The 23642-nt window shown below is 41.4% G+C and overlaps 2 protein-coding genes and 1 non-coding gene across 10 annotated transcripts in view; 2 read left to right on the forward strand and 1 right to left on the reverse strand.

Moving 5' to 3' along the window:
- The window catches only part of LOC115944714 (cortexin domain containing 2), an 11576-nt gene extending 1039 nt beyond the window's left edge, over positions 1-10537 (forward strand). Inside the window, exons 2-3 of one of the 3 annotated variants that reach the window (XR_004079230.2) lie at positions 9061-9442; positions 10228-10537. Coding sequence is in view for 2 of the 3 variants with exons in the window: in XM_081815891.1 (XP_081672017.1) it covers positions 9134-9301 (168 nt within the window). In the remaining variant the exon portion in view is untranslated. Of the gene's footprint in view, positions 1-9060 lie in introns of all 3 variants that reach the window. The other 2 variants (XM_081815891.1, XM_081815890.1) reach the window with 2 other exon arrangements.
- LOC115944886 (U6 spliceosomal RNA) lies at positions 2737-2839 on the reverse strand. The gene has a single exon (XR_004079390.1). It is a non-coding gene; the product is annotated as a U6 spliceosomal RNA (small nuclear RNA).
- An 8784-nt stretch (positions 10538-19321) lies between the features above and the next one.
- SETDB1 (SET domain bifurcated histone lysine methyltransferase 1) overlaps positions 19322-23642 on the forward strand; it is a 35702-nt gene continuing 31381 nt past the window's right edge. For 2 of the 6 annotated variants that reach the window (XM_081815894.1, XM_081815896.1), the window contains exons 1-3: positions 19466-19646; positions 20524-20794; positions 21571-21722. In XM_081815894.1, the coding sequence (XP_081672020.1) occupies positions 20535-20794; positions 21571-21722 (412 nt within the window). In that variant the 5' untranslated portion in view covers positions 19466-19646; positions 20524-20534. The other 4 variants (XM_006728339.3, XM_031040928.2, XM_081815895.1 and 1 more) reach the window with 3 other exon arrangements.

Consider the following 23642-nt stretch of genomic DNA (forward strand, 5'->3'; position numbering starts at 1 on the left):
TTATTTATTTATTTGAGACAGAGAGAATGAGAGACAGGGAGCATGAGAGTGAGGAGGGTCAGAGGGAGAAGCAGACTCCCTGCCGAGCAGGGAGCCCGATGCGGGACTCGATCCCGGGACTCCAGGATCATGACCTGAGCCGAAGGCAGTCGCTTAACCAACTGAGCCACCCAGGCGCCCAAGAGCTGGGCCTTTTTAAGTGGTTTTTGTTGTTGTCCTGTTTTGTTTTTTGTCTATTTGTCTTTAAGAAATATAGGGCCACAGATGGGAAAAATGAAGTGATTTGGGAAGGGAACACGGGAAAGGAAGAGGGGATTGATCTTTCTGGGAAGTGTTAAGTGAAAGCGAACTAACTTCTGCTGCAGATTTATAAATGCTGTTATTCTGTTTCCCACTTTAGCAGTATCACATTTTACATAAACCAGTAGATTCATGCCCCACCTCTTTTTCCCTATTCTAGTCCTAAGCAGTACTCCTGTTCATCTCAAACAAAACAAGAACCTTTTTTAAAGATTTTATTTATGTATTTGTCAGAAAGAGAGAGAGCATAAGGAGGGGGGAGGGGAGGGCGGCAGGCAGAGGGAGAAGCAGGCTCCCTGCTGAGCAAGGAGCCCAACGCAGGGCTCCATCCCAGAACCCTGGGATCATGACCTGAGCTGAAGGCAAACGCCTAACCAACTGAGCCACCCAGGCGTCCCCAAAACAGGAATCTTAAGAACCACTAAAAAAATTCTAGGGGAGGTCTTCGTTTTGGAAAACAGATTTTAGAATTACCATGGTATCTGTCACTTGAATCTGTCAAGAAAAGTGATTTTGCCTAAGAGGTCTTAGAAGAAAGGAAACTGAATATCCAAGGCTCCAATAATTTGTTATTTTTTTTTTCCATTCTAAAAAACTTTTTACCTAATTTTGTATTCAAAATCTTGCATTCTTTTTCTGAAAGAGAGACCTCCAACTTGTGTAAACTTTCAGGATCTATAAAACCTAGATCTGATCCCTGCATATGAAAATAAGAGCCAAGAACATAAATAACATGACATACTTGGAACCAAAACATCAGTCTTCTTCTTTTCTTTCCCTTTTTCAGTAAGGATGTATTTTACTTTTTGAGGTGGAAAGAGGAAAGATACCAGCCTAACAGTAGCAAAATTAGCTTATCGGAATTTGGCAGCTATGAGTGAGAAGTTAAATCAGTAAACGAGAGACCTTTCATTCAAAGTTCAGGAATTCAGATTTAATTAGATAAGGAGAAGGAGAATCACAGATGACTTGATGTTTTCCAATTTCCAGATACTGAAGGTTTTCGTATCTCTGCAGCATTTGAGGCTGTTGGCAATACCCCTCCTTGAAATTCTCTCATCTGTTCATTTTCATGACTCTACACTCTTCAGGTTTTCCTACTTATACCTATTCCATCTGTGGTTTATTGAACTCTTTCCTCCGACATAAAAGCAGGCATTCCCTTGTTTCAAATTCTCCTTTGGCCATCTCATATATTTCCATGATTTCAACTACCCTGAACTTAGGTGACTCAGCTCTAAAGATCTTGCTTTTCTTTACCCTAAACTTCAGTCCCACGTTTCTGCCTCCTGAACATATCATACCAGTACCTTCAAATTCAACCTACTCAAACTGGATTCATCATAGTCCCTTAAAATATCTGCCAATTCCTAAAATAAATAGTTCTACGAATGGCAACATTTTTCTTTCAGCCATCCAAAGTCAAACCCCAGGATTTTCTTTATCATTTCCTTCTTCCTCCCACTATATGTCCATTTAATTTATAAATCATGTCAAATCCTCTTTCACATCCATCCCTTCCTTTTTGTTACTATGTCATCCTAGTTTATACTTTTGTTGCCTCTTACCAAGACTGCTGCAACTCCTTCTAATTGTTTTTCACCCTATGGTGTCTATTTCCTGTCTCCAATATCTCTTACATACTGTTGCCAGTTATCTTCGTAAAGTATGGCTTTGATTACTTACCTTCCTTCAGCAAGCATGAATTGTGTATGCTTAATATGCCGGGCACTGATATAGATATTAATTCATTTATGTAGGTATACTAAACACCTACAATGTGCCAGCCCTGCCTAGGCACTGAAGCTATGTCACTAATGGGACACAGACCTAACGCTTAGAGCTTACATTCCAGTTAGAGTCAGTGGGATGCACAGTAAGATAGGGCCGCTGCTCTCATTTATCTGCTCAAAATCCTTCAATGTCCCCCCATTTGAATAAAACTCAATTCCTTTTTTTAAAAAAATTTTATTTATTTATTTGACAGACAGAGAGCACAAGCAGGGGGAGTGGCAGGCAGAGGGAGAGGGAGAAGCAGGTCCCCCGCGGAGCAGGGAGCCCGACATGGGGCTCGATCCCGGGACCCTGGGACCATGACCGGAGCTGAAGGCAGATGCCTAACTGACTGAGTCACCCAGGCACCCCAAATTCTTTTTTTTTTAAGATTTTATTTATTTATTTGAGGGAGAGAGAGCGAATGAGAAAGAGAGAGAGCATGAGTGGGGTGAGGGGCAGAGGGAGAAGCAGACTCCCCGCTGAGCAGGGAGCCCGATGCGGGACTCGATCCTGGGACTCCAGAATCATGACCTGAGCTGAAGGCAGACGCTTAACCGACTGAGCCACCCAGGTGCCCCTAAAATTTGAATTCTTTATGCTGAATTTCAAAGCTCATTATGATTTTTTTCTTCCAAGTTTTAATTTAAATTCCAGTTAGTTAAAAATATGGAATGATTCATGAATTTGTGTGTCATCTTTGTGCAAGGGCCATGCTAATCTTCTCTGTATCATTCCAATTTTAGCACAAGGCTCATTATGATCTTATCTCAAGCAATAGAAGTATAGTACTAGATGAATAATCTTGGGTTTACGTGGGTCTTCTATATTGGGCACCATGTTTTAAAGGGGATGTAGACACACTAGATTCTTTTCAATGGAAAAAGACTAGAATGATAGAAAGATCATATCCTCTGAGAAATGATTGAAGAAATGAGTCAACAAGTACTTGATAGCAATCTTCACATCCTGAAAATATTGTGTAGGAAAAGATATGTGTTACCCTATATGGTCCTAAGTTAAAAGTGGAGCAGTGAGTGCTAAGGAGACAAATTTGGCTCAATGTGAAGAACTACTTTTATTATTGTAGCATTATTTACAATAGCCAAGAATGGAAGCAACCCAAGTGTTGGATGGATAAAGAAGATGTGTGTATACACACACACACACACACACACACGTATAATCAAATATTACTCAGCCATGAAGAATAATGAAATCTTGCCATTTGCAACAATATGGATAGACTTAGAGGATATTATGCAGAGTGGATAAGTCAGAGAAAGACAAATACCATATGATTTCACTTACATATGGGATCTAAAAAACAAAACAAACAAAAAGCAGAAACAGACCCATAAATACAAAAATAAACTGGTGGTTGCCAGAGGGAAGGGAGGTGAGGGGATGGGCAAAATGGGTGAAGGGGAGTGGGAGGTCCAAGCTTCCAGTTATGGAATGAATAAGTCATGGGGATGAAAGGAACAGCACAGGGAATATAGTCAATGGTATTATAATAGTGTTGTATGGTGACAGATGGCAGCTACAATCGTGGTGAGCATAGCATACATATAGAATTGTTGAATCACTACATTGTATACCTAAAACTAATAACATTGTGTGTCAACTATATTTCAATTAAAAAAAAAAAGAAAAACTAAGTACTTTTAAAGAATGAGACACCTTGGAAGATAGTCACTTCTGACCCCTGAAGGCCCCCGAGGAACTCACCCAAGTAGTTAAAGCAGGGACTTTGCAGGAATGATTAGAAGGCTAATGCCACAACATGACTTTCAAGGGTTCCTTCCAACTATGAGATTCTATGATTTTATACCTTTCACTTTCATGCATTGTGAGCTCTACCATACTGAATTAAGCAGCATTTCCCCAAAAGTTCTCATGCTTCTTTGACTCCATCACTCTTCCTTCCTTTAAGTGTTCTTTCTTTATTCCAGATTGAGCTCAGCCATCACTTTTAGAAAGATTTCTATGACTAATACTACCCCATCTGAGTTTGTTCATCAGACAAGGGTCATACTGTCCATTCTCTACACCCACGAGAAGCAGAGTGTTCCTTCTGACACTGGTTTCCACATCAACAAACATTTCTTACTCAGTGCAAGCACTATGTTAATCTATGCTGTGAGAAGTTTAAAAAATCAAAACATTTATATTTTTGCCCTCTAGAAGCTGTTGGGGAGCAAGAAATCCTGTCCCCTCGAAGGTCCTTCTAGCTGGATTAAGAATCAAATTGACATGAGACAGATTAACAGGACAAAATCAAATTTAATAGATGTATGTAGGGGACTCCCCATAGACATGGAAATTCCAAAGGCAGGCAAGATGAGATATTTATCTCATTCTGAACTAAAGAGAAGGGGGTAGGGGTCTGGGATTTCAGAGGAAAGGAATGCACTTCAGAGGGTAGTAAGAAGAGCAGATGACCCTTATTTGGGGAAAGACCCCCAATTTAGATTTTTCTGTGTGGTTAAGAGAGAGACAAAAGTTTCTCTTGAGCCCACAGGATCTCAAGTGCCTTCAGCTCTGAATGATCCACTTGCCAGAGTGACACATTGCGGGGGGCGGGGGGGGAGCTGTCCTGAATCCCTTCAAAGCTCATATTTACGGAAGAATATCAGGTTAGTTGTTGTCTCGTGCATCCTCCACATTCCTGCCAGTCTGATATTTCTAAACCAAATATCTAATGGTATAATTTCCATGTTTAAAAGCTTTCCAATGGCTCCCCACTGATTGCAAAGTTGAGTCCAGAGTCTTTAATGTACCATATAAGGACCCTGATGAACTGGCCTAGGCCATGGCTCCTGCCTGTTCTCCGATAGAATACATTCTCAATACTTACTGAACACTTACTGTTTCTCAAACATACTATATTGTCCTCCCTGAAGCCCTTGTGTTTGTACTTGAAATATCTTCTCCAGCTTCTCCTCTTTCTCGCTTTTATCTGCCTGGTAAACTCCACTCATTCTCAGGCCGCAGTTCAGTTCATGTATTTGCCTCTTCAGTAAAACCTTCCTTGAGTCTTCCCTTTGGGTTCCTTCTCCACTTTTACCAGCAGATTGCTATGGGATTATTTGTTTTCATTCAGGAAGTACATATTTTTGTTTATTTTTCTCTGCAACTTAATATAAAATCAAGACAGTTTACATGGTATAAAATCATACCTAGAAACCTGTGATAAGAGAATAAATGAAAGAAAATCAAATAAAGATGCAAGTCTCTTGAAATGCAATAATTAAAAGAAGTTGAAAAATCAATGAAATATTCAGGCTGTAAGGGGACTAGTGAGATATGTAGGTGCCAGGGTAAAATAATAAGATCTTTTTGAGAAAGTGTAGTAATGAATAAAGGGAAGATATGTGCTGGCATCAATAATGAGATATTAAAGAGATATATCCAGGGGCGCCTGGGTGGCTCAGGCCTTAAGCCTCTGCCTTCGGCTCAGGTCATGATCCCAGGGTCCTGGGATCAAGTCCTGCATTGGGCTCCCTGCTCAGTGGGGAGCCTGCTTTTCCCTCTGCCTGCCGCTCCCCCTGCTTATGCCCTCTCTCTCTCTAACAAATAAATAAATAAAATCATTAAAAAAAAAAAGAAATATATCCAGAAAGTGGCATCTGAGATGTACAGAAATGGATAAAGCCAGAAGCGGGTATTAAAATTGCAATGAAATTGGTTTTCTCATTACAACGCAGTTATCATCAAGTACGTATTAAACACCTAGTATGTCCTATTCCAGTTACAAAAATTCAAGAGAAGAGCTTTAGCCTAACTTCTACCTACCCCAGACCATTGAACTGTGGCAGCCAGCATGGTGGGGCCATGTCAGAATATGGCAGCTTCCACAGTAACCATATGGATGGACAGGAGAGGAAGTGTGGGGCAGACGATTTCAGAGAGATCCACTACTTTCTGTTTTGAAACCTAACCACTTTATACCTATGTCATAGTTATGTGGCTATGTCTTATCTCCCATACCAGACTATAAGCTTCCTAAAGTCAGAAACCAGACCTTATGTATCGTGTTATGCCTATAGGACCTAGTTTTTGTATTGTATTTATTAAATGGTAAATGGTGCATCCAAATTAAATTTAAAGTTGATAGAGTTCAAATAATATTAAAGGAAGAGCTCTTTATAATCTCCATTTCCCAAATCACACAAGTATGTATGCAAAATAAAATGACAACAGCAACTATAAAGGAGTATTTATTGTCTCCCTTGGGACTCAGGTTTCAGTGAGCCCCAGGGAGGTGGGTCAAACAACATTGCCTCACAGACACAGTATTAGCAGAATCCTTCCTCAGCTCAGACCCCTGCCAGACCCAGGAACCCAGACTGCCTTTTCACTTAGGGTGAATTTTTCATCAAGAAAAGGGAGATTGTTTCTGTTGCTTGCAAACAAGAATCTTGACGAATAGAAACGTATTCTTTCTTCCTCTGGAATTGGGGAGGAGAGACTGTGAAGAGGGGATATGAGAGGTCTGGATTTGTTGGAGCCATTCTTGCTACCATAGGGAAGTCGGCCTGTGTAGAAAATCAGCATAGAAGACAGGTGGGACTGCGAAAAATCATAGACATAGAAAGTCAGAACCCTGATAACACCTTCAATCTCTGGATCCAATGATACCTAAAGTTAGCCTTATTCTGGACTTCAGCCTCCTAAGTTAATAAATTCCACATATTGTTTACTATCACTTAAGTGGACTTTTCTGTTACTTGCAACCAAATGCATCCTACCTGATACCTTTTCATTCTGCCTTTGAGAAGGAATCCTTGGGATGCCTGGGTGGCTCAGTTGGTTAAGCGGCTGCCTTCAGCTCATGTCAGGATTCCAGGGTCCTGGGATCGAGTCCCACATTGGGCTCCTTGCTCAGTGGGGAGCCTGCTTCTCCCTCTGCCTGCAGCTCCCCCTGCTTGTGCTCTCTCTGTCTCTCTGACAAATAAATAAATAAAATCTTTTTGTTTGAGATTTTATTTATTTGACAGAGAGAGACACAGTGAGAGAGGCAACACAAGCAGGGGGAGTGGGAGAGGGAGAAGCAGGCTTCCCGCGGAGCAGGGAGCCCGATGCGGGGCTCGATCCCAGGACCCTGGGACCATGGCCTGAGCCGAAGGCAGACGCCTAACGACTGAGCCACCCAGGCGCCCAATAAATAAAATCTTTTTTAAAAAGTTTTTTAAAAAAGGAATCCTTTGCTAGATTCTGTAGTAGGCTTTTAACTGCTATTCGATTTCTCTTCTTTCTTTCCTACTTGAACTCCTTATAAATTATTTAAAACCTTAGTGTCTTCATTTCCTTACTGCCCTTTCCTGCTTAATCCACTAAAGTCTGGAGTCCTTCTTTGCCACTTTGTTGACACTACTTTCTTTTAGATCACCAATAGGCTTCTGTCTTAATTCAAATGCCACATTCTCAAAATCATTCATTCATTCAGCAAACATTTTTTACATGCCCACTTTAGCAAAGTGTAGTGCTACATCCATTCATTGAACATATATTTATTGAACAGCCAATACAACCCAAACTTTTAGGATAAAAAAACGAACAAATTAGATACGGTCTCTACTCTCATGTCAGATTACTATATTACCAGAGAAGACAGACTGAAGTAATTGTAGTAAAGTATAGTGAATGTTACTGGAATATCTCCTTGGGAAATTAACTTTTAAGCTAAAGCCTAAAAGTTGAATATAGAAGATGGGAAATAATAAATAGAGAATGTTAATGAAAAGGCTCAGACACAAAGGAGGATCATGCAAAACTCATAGAATTGTGAGAAGTGCAGCATTACTGGGTCCAAAAGTACAAGGGAGAGAGTGAGTGGCAGGCAAAAAACAAGGTTGCCAGGGCATCTGGGTGGCTCAATCTGTTAAGCATCTGCCTTCGGCTCAGGTCATGATCCCAGGGTTCTGGGATCGAGCCCCACATAGGGCTGCTTGCTCAGCAAGGAGCCTGCTTCTCCCCCTGCTTGTACTCTCGCTCATTCTCCCGCGCTCTCTCTCTGGCAAATAAATAAATAAAATCTTTTAAAAAAATCAATTGACAGTAGGTATATGAGTTTATTTCTAGGCTCCTAATTCTATTTCACTGATCCATATGCCTATCCTTATGCTAGTGCCACACTGTCTTAATAACTGTAAATTTGTAGTGAGTTTTGAAGTTGGGAAGTGGGAGTACTCTGATTTTGTTCTTTTCAGTGTTGTTTTGGTGAACTAAGTTTTAATAACCAAAATCGATCCTTTCTGAGCTATACTTGATTTTTCATTAAGAGATGGGAATGATAGCACAGTTAAACGTAGTGATTAGAAAAAATAAAAATAATTTTATGTTTACATAGTCTTTATGTTAAGACTCCAGAACAAATTATTTACAATAAGTACTCAGAATTTGAAAAAATCATAGAGAGGGATTTGGACTTAACACAGAATTGGGATGTTTAAGGCAGTTGTACCTGGATCTTACAGGGCCAGGAAGCCCCAGTTGATTTCTGAGTTAAACATGTTTGCTCATGTTTTGCTTTGGAGTAATTTTCCAGCAATTTTATGCTTTATGTGTGTATATATTTTGAAAGTCACCCATACTAACTTTACCAGTTTCATAGTGCTTCATGAATAAATCTTGCTGTTCTGTTTTTGTTTTTCTAAACCTTCTTTGGTTTTGACATAATGCTATTAAGAAAACACACACATACAGGGGCACCTGGGTGGCTCAGTCGTTAAGCGTCTGCCTTCGGCTCAGGTCATGATCCCAGGGTCCTGGGATCGAGCCCCGCATGGGGCTCCCTGCTCAGTGGGAAGCCTGCTTCTCCCTCTCCCACTCCCCCTGCTTGTGTTTCCTCTCTCGCTGTCTCTCTCTCTCTGTTGAATGAATAAATAAATAAATAAATAAATAAATAAATAAATAAATAAATAAGAAAACACACGCATACACATAAAACCCAATAAACTTGTCTTATCCTCTTTTGTCTAGGAACATGACAAACCTGAAGACATACCTGAGGAGGTAACTACAGCTGAACAAGGGTAAAGAGGCGTGTGTTCCCATGGATGATTCAAGCCTGTCCAGTGGTGTTGACGTAGACAAAGGCTTTGCCATTGCCTTTGTTGTTCTTCTATTTCTGTTCCTAATTGTGATGATTTTTCGCTGTGCCAAGTTGGTGAAGAATCCCTATGAGGCCAGCTCCCCAACCACAGAACCATCTCTGAGCTGAACTATGAGAAAGCCTGATAGACTCCCCCTCAGAGGAGGTTTGAAATCTGCTATACAGATACTTATGACCCACACTTTATATTATTTAGCCTCTCTATGTGTCAGCCTTCTCATTCTTGCATTCCACAATAGGCACGTGAGGGTGAGTTGAGAATAATAAAAAGGATAAAACACGAGCCCATTTATATTGTTCCTACTCAGGGAAATGGTTACAAAATGGGACCGAGACAGGTAGAACTCATTGATTAAAATAAGGCCATGGGTTTCAATTCTCCAGTATCAAATGTCCTTAAGGTAAGATAGTTGGACATAACTGTATGATGTAATGTAATATAATGATGCTCGGTGAGGCCCACCTAAAGCTAGAACTCTTAGAGGCAGTCTTAGGAGATCCCTTTAGTTGTGCAAATATAAGGCCAGCAGGAACAAATTGTCCTATGATAAGAGTCTAACAGGACCTTTTTTTAAAAAAAATTTTTTTTTAATTTACTCCTTTATTTGAGAGAGAGCTGGGTGAGGGGGAGCAGAAGGGGAGAGAGAAAGAATCCCAAGCAGACTTTGTGCTGAGCACAGAGACCCACTCTGGGCTCAGGCTCCACAAGGGGCTCAATTCCATAACCCTGAGATCATGATCCCAGCCAAAACCAAGAGTCCGAGGCCCAACCAACTGATCCACCCAGGCACCCCTAACAGGACCTTTTCAGTGTATGTGGTTTTGTAAAATCTGCTGCCATTCTCAAGTGGGCAGAGCTCTGTGATAGAGGGGGAGTCATTTGCCTTTAGTGAATCCCTCAATCTTTTTCACTGCACAATTCCTTTGTAAAATAACATCTAGTAGATTGAAAAGGGGCCCTCCAAAAGATATGTCCATGTCCTCACCCTTGAAACGTATGAATGTGACTTTATTTGGTAAACGGATCTTTACAGATATAAGAAGGATCTCAAGATAAAGTCATCCTGGATTATCTGGGTGAGCCCTAAGTCCAATGACAAATGTCTTTTATAAAAGACAGTAGAGAAGATACAGAGAGACAGGAAAAGGCCATGTGAAGACAGAGGCGGAGATTGCAGTCATGCAACCACAAACTAAAGGACCCTTGGCTGGAACCACCAGACGCTGGAGGAAGCAAGGAAAAATTCTCCTCAGAGCCTTTGGAGGGAGCTCAGCCCTGCCAACACCTTGATTTTAGATTGCTAGCCTCTAGAACTGTAAGGGAATAAATTTCTGTTGTTTTAAGCCAATGAGTCTGTGGTAATTCATTACAGCAATCATGGGAAACTCATATATAATACACAGTGATGATGGTAGTGGTTAACATCATCATCCCAGGGATCATTTAAGAGAAAAGGAAAGGAAATCATAATCTGTTCTCTCCAAAGTCTTAAGTTAGGGAAATTTGGTAGAGTAGACTATGGCCAACTGGCAGGAAAGTCCATAAGAGAATTCACTGGAAGGAAAGAGGGCAGCTAGGCCACTGACCAAGGCCCAACACAGGTTTGGCTGAAGAGGATTGAGTCTGGCACAGCAAGTGATAGGGATAGTGATTGTAAAAGCTCTCAGGCTCAGCCATGCTGGCCAAATGTTCCAGGCAACAGTGACCTAACATGTGGACGTGAACTAAAAGAGCCATAACCTTGGAATCTAAGTGTGGGGCATCACTTGTGCTTGTGCAGGGACTTGGACCAGCATGCAGTCATATCAGAGGACACACATTTTCATGGACCATGCTGAACCAGGCTTTAACAGCAATACCAAATGGTATGGAGACATAAACCTATCCATGCATTGTTAGCAGAGACTTGATAATTGTCTCTGTTTCTGACTCCTGGAAACAGGACTGCCCCCTCTTTGGCCTGAGTAAGTCCCCAGGGTTATTTGAAAATGGAGGTAGGGGAACCAAAGCTTTGCAATGGGGTACCAGATTTTGCCTTCACCAGAACTCTGTTCTGGTGCTATATTGGTTAAACTAAGGAAAGAAAGAGAGAGGGAGAGAGATGATTTGTACACTGTTTTGATAAAAAGAAATTCAGGACAAGGTGCAGGTCAGGGTCAGAGGAAAGCAGATTAAGATTGATGTCTGTACTGGAAGACTCCCATGTATTCCCTCCAGGAACTCAGATAGGGAGAACTCACCTCTCCCCTACCCCCTAAAATAAAATGCAAGCAAACACATGATTAATGAGAGCATCAGTATGCAGCCACTAGAGAGTCACAGGTTTGACTTTCTCTTTTTTTTTTTTAAGATTTTATTTATTTATTTGAGAGAGAGAATGAGAGAGAGCACATGAGAGGGGGGAGGGTCAGAGGGAGAAGCAGACTCCCTGCTGAGCAGGGAACCTGATGCGGGACTCGATCCCTGGACTCCAGGATCATGACCTGAGCCAAAGGCAGTCGCTTAACCAACTGAGCCACCCAGGCACCCACAGGTTTGACTTTCTACAGTAACCTATCTAAGAAAAAAATGCATCAGTCAGAAGAAGTGGATTATCTGTGGAAGAAAAAAAAGGAAGAGCGACCCAAGGCAAACTCATGCGGCCAATGTGCATGCTGTTCAGGGGAGAGGGCAGCTTAGCCATTGGTCAGTAGAGTATTTTCAGTCTCGGTGGTTAGATAGTCCTTGGTGTGTAGATTCAGGGAGTTATAATCCACATACCTTGGGTCTCTCTATTTTGTTTTTTGTTTTTGTTTTTGTTTTTGTTTGGGGGGTCTCTCTGATTTTATTGCTCATATTATTTCTGTTAATCTGATGTCCTTAAACATTCCTTTCACTCACCTTAAACTGACAGCTTACAGATCCAATCAGTCTGGGAAATTTTATTGGCCAGACACTTTCCAGTGTTTGAAATCTACAAAGTGTGTGTCCATGTGTGTATGTGTTTTTTGAGTCAATGTTTTAAAATTATTATTATTATAAAAATATAAATGCACACAGTAAAAAAATTTCTCAAACATTACTGAAGCGCTGGCGCGCCTGGGTGACTCAGTCGATTAAGCGTCTGCCTTAGCTCAGATCATGATCACCAAGCCCTGGCATAGAGCCCCACATCGGGCTCCCTGCTCAGCGGGGAGTCTGCTTCTCCCTCTGCCCTTCACCCTGCTCATGCTCTCTCTCTCTGTCTCAAATGAGTAAATAAAATCTTTAAAAAAAAAAAACAAAAACGAAACAAAACAAAAAAAACATTACTGAAGGGTAAAAATGCAGAAAGTTCCTAGATGCTGTCATGTTTCCCAATCCTTCTATCCGGAGGTAACTGCTATTAAGGTAGCTTGTTTTTACATGTATGAATGTGTATCTTTCCAGGAATGTTCCTTTTCTTTTAATTTTTAATGTAATAATTTTGAACGAACTATCCATTTTCATGTTTCAAAATTCAAAAGTTATAAGACAGTGTACTGTGAAAACCCTTACTCCTTACAGATTCTTGTCTGCCACTTTCCATTTGCCCTCTTCTCAGACACCCAGTATGAGTCTCTTATGTACCCTTCCAGTGATCTTTTATATATATGTAAGAAAAAAATGTTTTTTTAAAGATTTTATTTATTTATTTGAGAGAGAGTGAAAAAGAGAGAGCACGAGCAAGGGGAAGGGCAGAGAGAGGAAGACAAGCTGACTCCCCGCTGAGCTGGGAGCAGATCCCAGGACCCTGAGATCACAACACTTAACGGACTGAGCCACCCAGGTGCCCCGAGGAAAAAACGTTTAAAAATGTATTATTTAGACAAGTAACAGCAGCTATATATCATGTTCTACAGCTGCTCTTCTCATTTAATAATGTCTCTTTTTTTTTTTAAGATTTTATTTATTTGAGAGAGAGAGAGCCCAAGTAGGCAGAGCAGAGGCAGAGGGAGAGGAGAAGCAGGCTCCCCGCTGAGTGGGAAGCCCAACGCGGGGTTCCTTGCAGGGCTCGTCGCAGGGCTCGATCCCAGGACCCTGGGATCATGACCTGAGCTGAAGGCAGATGCTTAACTGACTGAGCCAGCCAGGTGCCCCTTAATAATGTTTCTTAAAGATCACTCTGTATCAATGCAGAAAGAGCTTCCTTTTTAAAAAAACATAGTTGAAGAGTATTCCATTGTTTGGGTATGCTATAATATGTTTAACCAACACCTGCTGATGGAAATGTGTATTGTTTCTAAATATTTTGCTATTTCATACAAAGTTGCAGATGGTAATTTAGCACTTACCTCATATCAAAGGTATGCATATTCAAATGAATGCAATTTCAAAGGTATGTAGTTTAATTCCTAGAAGTAGAATTGCTGATTTTAAAAGTATTGCAGAGGGGCGCCTGGGTGGCTCAGTTGTTAAGCATCTGCCTTCGGCTCAGGTCATGATCCCAAGATCCTGGGATCAAGCCCCACATCGGGCTCCCTGCTCAGTGGGGATTCTGCTTCTCCCTTTCCCTCTGCCTTCTGCTTGTGTTCCCTCTCTTACTGTGTCTCTCGCTGTCAAACAAATAAAATCTTCAAAAAAAATTAAAAAATTAAAAAGTATTGCAGAGTGTACTACATTTTAAAATTGTCAATATTCAAAACTCAGAAGGTTGCATATTTAAAAATATAGATTTTTAACCTCATTTGAAAAATTGGTAATCCAGAAAAATTGTATCTATCACATAGGGCAAAAACTAGCTGGAACTAAGGGTGAGATATGTATTTCTCAGGTGACCACAGTTCTCACCCACCCCATTTGGCTCCTTTACTTTCCTGATGCCTAAAACCCTTTGAATTTTTAATCCCCATATTCTTTCATTTTAATTCTGAGATCACTCAACAATGTTTAGATTATGATTTAATTTCCCTTAAGTCTGTCTGCAGGGAAAGGATCATTTGGCATTCCAAGGTTTTGACCCCTCTGCTATGACTTCTCATGGTCAAGTATTTTTTTTTTAAAGATTTTATTTATTTATTTGACAGAGAGAGACACAGCAAGAGAGGGAACACAAGCAAGGGGAGTGGGAGAGGGAGAAGCAGGCTTCCCATGAAGCAGGGAGCCTGATGCGGGGCTCAATCCCAGGACCCTGGGATCATGACCTGAGCTGAAGGCAGACGCTTAACGACTGAGCCACCCAGGTGCCCCTTCTCATGGTCAAGTATTAAGTAGCACATGATTGTTGTTTTTCAATGTATCACAATGGATTACAGGAATGACTGTGCTGAGCACACCAATGTGAGTAGCCCAAGTGACATATCAGTTATTTATTACTTTATATTATTCAACTGGCAATAAGCTATCTACTTCAATAATTTGTACATTTTAATAATGTGAGTCATTTATATCAGGGCCTGATCATTTCTTTTTTTTAAAGATTTTATTTATTTATTTGAGAGAGAGAATGAGACAGAGAGCATGAGAGAGGGGAGGGTCAGAGGGAGAAGCAGACTCCCCGCTAAGCGGGGAGCCCGATGCGGGACTCGATCCTGGGACTCCAGGATCTTGACCTGAGCCAAAGGCAGCCGCTTAACCAACTGAGCCACCCAGGAGCCCCAGGGCCTGATCATTTCTGACAGTCTTCAGACCTTAATAAAAACAAAGCCAGGGGCGCCTGGGTGGCTCAGTCGTTAAGCGTCTGCCTTCGGCTCAGGTCATGATCCCAGGGTCCTGGGATCGAGTCCCACATCGGGCTCCCTGCTCGGCAGGAAGCCTGCTTCTCCCTCTCCCACTCCCCCTGCTTGTGCTCTCGCTCTCGCTCTCGCTCTCTCTCTCTCAAATAAATAAATAAATAAATAATCTTAAAAAAAAAAACCCAGAGCTTGTTTCCCCAAATATTGAGGCCCTGTCCTGGAAAGGATTACAGAACCCAAACTTGCCTTTCCTATAGTGCTTCTCAAATTTTAGCAAGCAACACATTACCTGGAAACCTTACTAAGATTTGGATTCTGATTTAGTACATCCCAAGTGGGGTCAGACATTCAGAATCTCTAAGAAGCTCTTTGACTGCATGTTGAGTAGCAAGTGTCTTAGAAGATACTTCCTGAGTCCCACTGCTGATTTCTACCAGACTTCTCAGGGCATTGAAGAAATCAGACTGGATATGCTGCCCTAAATAGCTCCTGTTTCTTTTCAACATTGTCCATTACTTATTTCCACCTCCATTCCCCCCATACATGTGCACATATATCAGAAAGCTGAAAGACTCTAACAGAAACATAATCGGGGCAGAACGGATTTCCCTTCATTCATCACACATTACAGAACACCACATGTACAGGGCAATATGTCAGGTGCTAAGGGAAACAAAGACGATCTAGACAGGTCCTCAGCTTTAAGCTGATCACAGACCAGCAAAGGAGACAGAGACATACAGAGATAACTCACAAGTGGAAGGAACTAAGATAATGGAAGCACACAGACAGGAGTTAGTTCTGCAGTGTGAGTGATAGTCTAGGACAGTCTAGGATAGGCTAGTGAGTGATTTCTTTAATTGATGTATAATTGACATACAATTTTATATTAGTTCCAGATGTACAACATAGTGATTTCACAATTCTATACATTACAAAATGATCACTATGATAAGTGTAGTTACCATCTGTCATGATACAAAGTTATTGCAATATTATTAACTGTATTCCCCATACTGTACTTTTCATGCCCATGACTTATTTATTTTATAATCGGAAGTTCATACCTCTTTTTTTTTTTTTTAGTTTACTTATTTAAGTCATCTCTACACCCAATATGAGGGCCCAAACTCACAACCCTGAGATGAAGAGTCACGTGCTCGTCCAACTGAGCCAGTCAGGCATGTTGTGAAGATCGTACTTCTAAATCCCCTTCACCTGTTTTGCCCATAGCCCCCCAGTCCCTCCCCACCAGTTTGTTCTCTGTACTTATAAGTCTGTTTCTATTCTTCGTTTGATTTTTAGATTGCACATATAAGTGAAATCATATGGTAAGACAGTGTTTCTTAAATTCTGGTCCCCATACCAGTAGCATAGGCATTTCTGGTAAAATGTTAGACATGCAGATTCTCAGACTCCACCCAAATCTACTCCAATGGTGGGGTGAGGGTGGCAATCTGTATTTTAACAAGCCCTCCAGGTGATTCTGATACATGATAAAGTTTGACAACCGCTGGTCTATGAAAACTTCACAGAGACATTTGAATTGGACCTTAGAGAATTCATATTACAGCAGACAGGAAGAGACGGGGCATTCCAGGAGATAGACCACAATGAACGAAGGTATAAGTGTAAAAGTGAAATGTGTAAACATGTTGGGGAAATAGCACTTAACCAGGGGTGTGAAGGGAAAAATGGGAAACATGGCCAGAGAGCTAAGTCAGGACAAAATTTTGAAGAGCCTCAAACTCTATACTGTGAAGTTTGAACTTTATTTTATAGACATAAAGAAAACATAGTTTTAGGGGCACCTGGGTAGCTCAGTCGTTAAGTGTCTGCCTTCGGCTCAGGTCATGATCCCAGGGTCCTGGGATCGAGCCCCGCATTGGGCTCCCTGCTCCGCGGGAAGCCTGCTTCTCCCTGTCCCACTCCCCTTGCTTGTGTTCCCTCTCTTGCTGTGTCTCTCTCTGTCAAATAAATAAATAAAATCTTTAAAAAAAAAAAAAAAGACCACAAGTTCTAGGGCGCCTGGGTGGCTCAGTCATTAAGCGTCTGCCTTCAGCTCAGGTCATGATCCTGGGGTCCTGGGATCGAGTCCCATGTCGGGCTCCCCGCTTGGTGGGAAGCCTGCTTCTCCCTCTCCCACTCCCCCTGCTTGTGTTCCTGCTCTCACTCTCTGTCAAATAAATAAACAAAATCTTAAAAAAAAGAAAAAAAAAAAGACCACAAGCTCTAGGGCCAAACTGCCTGGCTCTGACAATGTAATTGTGTGTCTCGGTTTTTTCATTCATAAAAAAGAGACAATAACAGTTCCTACCTTATAGGACTATTGTGAGGATTAAATAAATTAATAATTGTAAAGTGCTTAGAACAGTGCCTAGTATGAAGTAAACATTCAATAAATATGGTATGTGTGTGCATGTGTGTTTTACAGGGAGGAGTAGTCTAAAATTTCTAGTTCACATTAGAAAATAATATCATAAGATGAGTTAGGAACATGCTGAATTTGAAATATCTAGAGGACACTTTCATTTCTCTGTACCTCAATTCCTAGTGTCTTAACAGTTGGAAATAGGGACTCACAGGACACTGGTGGACAGGTGAAATGAGCAAAGATAAAGTGTGGTCACAAGGAGAGGATTTCAAGGCTGCCCGAACCTGTTTCCAGTCTTACACAGAAGGTTCTGGTTTATACCTTTTAAATGAAGTTAGGTGCGGTTAGTGTAAAGATAGCTGAACAAATTAAAGCAATAACAAAATAATGTAGTAGTCAATACTGCTGGTTCATCAAATACAACTGGTTCTCTCTCCTTCCAGATATGAGACATGATTGTACTTTCCAGCCCCCTTGTGTTTGGGTAGGGCCTTATGACTCAGTCAGAACAATGCGTTGTTAATGAAAGTGTCCTGAATCACTTTAACTGCCAATATGAGAGTGTCAGTGGTCTCCTTCTGGCCTGACTTACTCATCAGCCTGGGTTCCTGAGTAGATATCCTAGCAGAGCTCCAATGTCAACTAGAGATGATTATGCAGCATGAACAAGAAATGCATGGTTTTTGTTTTAAGCTTTTGGAATTGTTTGTTTCCACAGCACAACTTAGTCTATCCTGATGCAGCTATTATTTTAAGACTTATCAAATGCTTAAAAATTAAATAGTTAACATCCAATCTTAATGAGGGTGGGGGGAAACATACTTTCAGAGATTTGCTAGCAGGAGCAAAAATTGTTTCAAACTTTTTTTTTTTAAGAGTTTTATTTATTTATTTGAGAGAGAGAATGAGACAGAGAGAGAGAGAGCATGAGAGGGGGGAGGATCAGAGGGAGAAGCAGACTCCCTGCTCAGCAGGGAGTCTGATGCAGGACTCGATCCCGGGACTCCAGGATCATGACCTGAGCCGAAGGCAGTCGCTTAACCAACTGAGCCACCCAGGCGCCCCATGTTTCAAACTTTTTGAATAGTAATTTGACAGAAGATTCTATTAAAGTAGAACAAAAAGAGTACATATATACCTATATATACATACATATATATGCATGTGTGTATATATACACCTTTTATTCAGATTCCATTCTGGGGAATCTCTTCCACAGAAATAAAAGTACTACTTCAAAAGGATGTTAATGTTTATTGTTGCACTATTTGTAGTAGCTAAAAACTGAGAACATATTTCTAAATATGATTTAACCATACTATCAAGTATTATGCAATTGTCAAAAAGACAAATGTTACAGTTTTTATTGTCTTCAAGGGATGTCCACGTGTGAAATAAAAGAAAAACAAAACAAAATCCACATTCAGGGGTGCCTGGCTGGCTCAGCTGGCAGAGCATGCAACACTTGATTTCAAGGTTGTGAGTTCAAGCTCCACACTGGGTATAAAGATTACTTAAAAATAAAATCTTTAAAAAAAATCCACATTCACAGGGCGCCTGGGTAGCTCAGTCGGTTAAGCGTCTTGCCCTCTGCTCAGGTCATGATCTCCAGGTCCTGGAATCGAGCCCTGCATTGGGCTCCCTGCTCAGCGGAGAACCTGCTTCTCTCTCTCCCTCTGCTGCTCCCACTGCTTGTGCTCTGTCTCTCTCTGTGTCAGATAAATAAATAAATAATCTTTAAAAAAAAAAAAACCCACATGCATGACCTTGTACATACAAACCTAGAAAACTAAGCTATTTTACCTCAAAGGAGCAGGAGTAATACGAGATGGAGGAGAGGATATTACCACGTTTTTCCTATTACATCTTGATATTCCTCCACTTGTTACAATTTGTACCAGTTGTGCAATAAAACCAAAACTGGGTGAGGAAAAAAAAATCTAAACCTAAGTGTTTGGCTACTGAGTCTTTACACGATAAACTTAACATTGCTGCCATTAGTTGGGGTTGGCGGAAAAGGCGGAGCTTCTGCAATATACTCCAGGCCACGCCTACTTTACCCGGCCATTTGTCTCCCACGTGTGCCCTGGACGGCTGTGCTTTGACGCATGCGTACTTGCCTGAGTTTGCCTGGCCTTGCGGGGGCGCTCAGAGGCCTTGGGTTTGACCCTGTCAGGCCACCGTCGTGGCGACCGGAACGGCACCTGAGGTTTGCTTCCGGGCGTCTCTTTCGCTTCCCTTTCCCTCCCTCCCTCACGCTTCTTCCCCTCCCCCTGCTCCCTTTCCCTTACGGTTTCGTTCTACCCCATCGAGGCCGACCCCTGAGTCTCGAGTCTGGGGTCTGGCTGGTGGAAAAGAACTGTTGTAGCTGGAAGCAGGGAGGTGTGGGAAATACTGTTAATTGAGGTATTTGGAGACCAGGGGCCTGTCTGGAATGCTTTGTTTGTGGGAGGAGGTTGGGCGAGGGTGGGAAGGAAGTCTTCTCCGGGAGGCGAGCGGGGGCGGGGTTGAGCTGGGTTTGCGAGGTGGGTGGGACGCACCCCAAAAAGGGTAGCGCGGGGGTGGGGCGGTGTGCGGGCAAAGGAAAAATGGAGGCAGTGAGAACTGGCTCTGGGGTCGCACGGCATTCTGGCATCAGTTTTGCTTTAACCGTTTGATCAAAAAAGCAGTTAACACCAATGTATGGGTTATTTGAATTGTACTTTTTAGGTAACCACATTTTATTCCCAGATTGCTTTAGTTTCCTTTTACTTTTGGGAAGCCTCTTTGTTTTTGAATGCTTAAGTGTTAATAGACTTTAAAAGGTAAATTTCCACTTGGAAGCAAAGTAATGTAAGGGGAACAAGTAGTTAAAGAGGAAACAACGAGTTAGTGAGTTATAAAGCAATCGCTTCCCTCCAGGTGGAGATAAGTGTTCAAACTGGCATAGCATGCACACAAAGATTTATCTCTTTAGTGAATTAAGGAACACAGGTCACAGAAATACCTTCCTCAGCAAATTGGTTCTCTTCCGATTCCTAAAACATTATTTTCGGTAGCTCCCTGTTGCATAATATATGTTCTCCATACCCTGAAACTTTTAAATCTTAGGCCCATAGTCCATAGGTTGAGATAAGAATGCTACAAAATCTGATCTGTCAGATACAGGAGAATGGAGAGAGAGAACATAGAATCAAACTTAACTGTATTTGAATAACTAGTAGTGTAGGAATGAGTTTTATTAGGATACTGAAATTTAGTGGTGATGACTCCAAAGGTAATCTTAGTTTTCTCTTCCATGTAGAGGACAACAGCATGTCCTCCCTCCCTGGGTGCATTGGTTTGGATGCAGCAACAGCTGCAGTGGAGTCTGAAGAGATTGCAGAGCTGCAACAAGCAGTGGTTGAGGAGCTGGGGATCTCGATGGAGGAACTTCGGCAGTTCATCGATGAAGAACTAGAAAAGATGGACTGTGTACAGCAGCGTAAGAAGCAACTAGCAGAGTTGGAAACGTGGGTAATACAGAAGGAATCTGAGGTGGCCCATGTTGACCAGCTCTTTGATGATGCATCCAGGTGAGGACTACCTGGAAAATAGGAAATCTCCCCTTTGGCAGTATAATTGTTCATGATACTGTGCTAAGCACTTCATACTTTACAAGGTACAAATGTATAGAACCTTCCTTCATAGGTTAGGATCCAAAATCTGACCTCATAACCACCCATATATAGAATGTTCATCTATCAGAAGCTAATGTATGGGCAGCAGTAGGGGAGTTCAGGTCTTGAGTCCCTTCCCCTTCTTTCTTCTCTACTCTGCTTCCAAACAATTGCTTTATTAGTAGGATGATCTAGGGAGTGAGGATTGTAAAGTGTTGTTGTCTTATGTAACTGTGGAGCCCTGTATCTACTCCAAAAGCCCCAGAAGATTTGTGTCTGGTACCTTAGTTGTCACTTAGAACACATTTTCAATTAATAAGGTAAATGATGAAATGTGGTTGAGAGGACTGTACTCAGGGCTTATTTTGGATTTTTGAGGCACTGGTCTGGAAACCACTATTTAAACATTTTTTATGAGAAAAGCATTTTAAATTCTAAATGAACAGTGCCTGGGTGGCTCAGTTGGTTAAGTGTCCTACTCTTGACTTCGGCTCAGGTCTTGATCTCAGGGTGGTGAGTTCAAGCCCCACATTGGGCATGGAGCCTATTTAAAAAATAAAAATGAATTCTAAACGGAGACACTTGGCCTGTTTAAATTGAGGTCAGTGTATACTTAAATATATATAAATTCTGATGGTTTTTACACCTATTTCTTCTGGCTTTGACCTTTTCTACATGTGTTCCAATATTAGGGCAGTGACTAACTGTGAGTCTTTGGTGAAGGACTTTTATTCCAAACTGGGTCTACAATACCGGGACAGTAGCTCTGAGGATGAAGCTTCCCGGCCTACAGAAATAATCGAGATTCCTGATGAAGATGATGATGTCCTCAGTATTGATTCAGGTAAGAGATAAGGGTCCAGGTAGAAAGTCGAGGATTGAAATTGAAAGACAGGAAGTTAAGCAGATAAAAGAAGAAAGGAGAAACCATTGTCACTGACTACATATTCCAAACTGTTGGACTTGTCTGTTACCAAAGAAATAGAACATTATTAGTATCATAGATGTCCCCTATGTACTACTTCCTGATTTCCTGATTGAATGACTTGTCTTTCTCCATTCTGTGTAACTTGTATTCTGAATTCCCTTCCTTTTCTTTATAGGTGGCATTAGCACCTATGTATATATCTCAAAATGGTAGATTGTTTGATTTTGTCTATTTTTGAGGGGTTTTTTTTTTTGGGTATAATTTATATACTATAAAATTCAAATACTTTTAAGTGTAGTTTGAGTTTTAGTAAATTTATACAGTAGTGCAGTCTTCACAGTCCAATTTAAGAATACTTGGCATTACCCCAAAAACATCCCTCACATTTATTTGCCTACATTCTCCATTTTCACCGCCAAGTAACCACTGATCTGCTTGCTTCCTTTTTGCCTTCTCTAGAAATTTTGTGTAAATAGAATCACAATTTATTGTCTTTTGTTTCTGGTTTCTGTCACTTAGCATAATGTTTTTGAGATTAATCTGTGTTGTTGCATGTATCCATAGTGTGCTCCCCCTTTTTTTTTTGCTGAATAATATTCCATTTTATAGATATACCATAGGTTTTTATCCATTCTTTAATTGATAAATATTTGGGTTGTTTCCAGTTTGGGGACTATTAGGAATAATGCTGCTATGTACATTTCTATATAAATCTTTATATGGGCAGGGCGCCTGGGTGGCTCAGTTGGTTAAGCGACTGCCTTCGGCTCAGGTCATGATCCTGGAGTCCCTGGATCGAGTCCCGCATCGGACTCCCTGCTTGGCAGGGAGTCTGCTTCTCCCTCTGACCCTCCCCCCTCTCATGTGCTCTCTCTCATTCTCTCTCTCTCAAATAAATAAATAAAATCTTAAAAAAAAAATCTTTATATGGGCATTATGTTTCATGTCTCTTGGATATTCCACCTAGGAGTAGAATTGCTAGGTCTTAGGGTGGGTGTATGTTTGAGTTTTTAGGAAACTGCCTTACTGTTTTCAAAAGTGGCTGTACCATTTTATATTCCCACTAGCAAAGTATGGGGTTCCAGTTTCTTTACATCCTTGTCAGTGCTTGGTATTGTCAGTCTTTTAGCCATTCTAGTGTGTGTGTGGTATCAAATTGTGATCATAGTTTGCATTTCCCTAAGGAAGTTGAGCATCTTTTCACATACTTACTTGCCATTTATCTATGTTCTCTGGGGAAACATCTATTCAAATCTTTAGTCTTTTTTTTTTTAATTGGGTTGTCTTTTTATTATTGACTTAGAGAACTTAGGCTTTAGGTACAATTCATTTATCGGATATATTTTACACTTTCTCTCAGATGTGATCTTTTCATTTTCTTAATGGTGTCTTTTAAGAGAAAACTTCTCAAGGTAAGAGTTGAGGGTGGTTCGGGGCGCCTGGGTGGCTCAGTCGTTGGGCGTCTGCCTTCGGCTCAGGTCATGATCTCAGGGTCCTGGGATCGAGCCCCACATCGGGCTCCCTGCTCAGCGGGGAGCCTGCTTCTCCCTCTCCCAGTCCCCCTGCTGGTGTTCCCTCTTTCACTGTGTCTCTCTCTGTCAAATAAATAAAATCTTTAAAAAAAAAAGAGTTGAGGGCACCTGGGTGGCTCAGTCGTTAAGCGTCTGCCTTCGGCTCAGGTCATGATCCCAGGGTCCCGGGATCGAGTCCCACATCAGGCTCCCTGCTCGGCAGGAAGCCTGCTTCTCCCTCTCCCACTCCCCCTGCTTGTGTTCCTGCTCTCGCTCTCTCTCTCTCTGTCAAATAAATAAAATCTTTAAAAAAAAAAAAAAAGTT

This window comes from Leptonychotes weddellii, chromosome 4, assembly GCF_054177405.1.
Source record: "Leptonychotes weddellii isolate Sample4059 chromosome 4, ASM5417740v2, whole genome shotgun sequence".
NCBI lineage: Eukaryota > Metazoa > Chordata > Mammalia > Carnivora > Phocidae > Leptonychotes > Leptonychotes weddellii.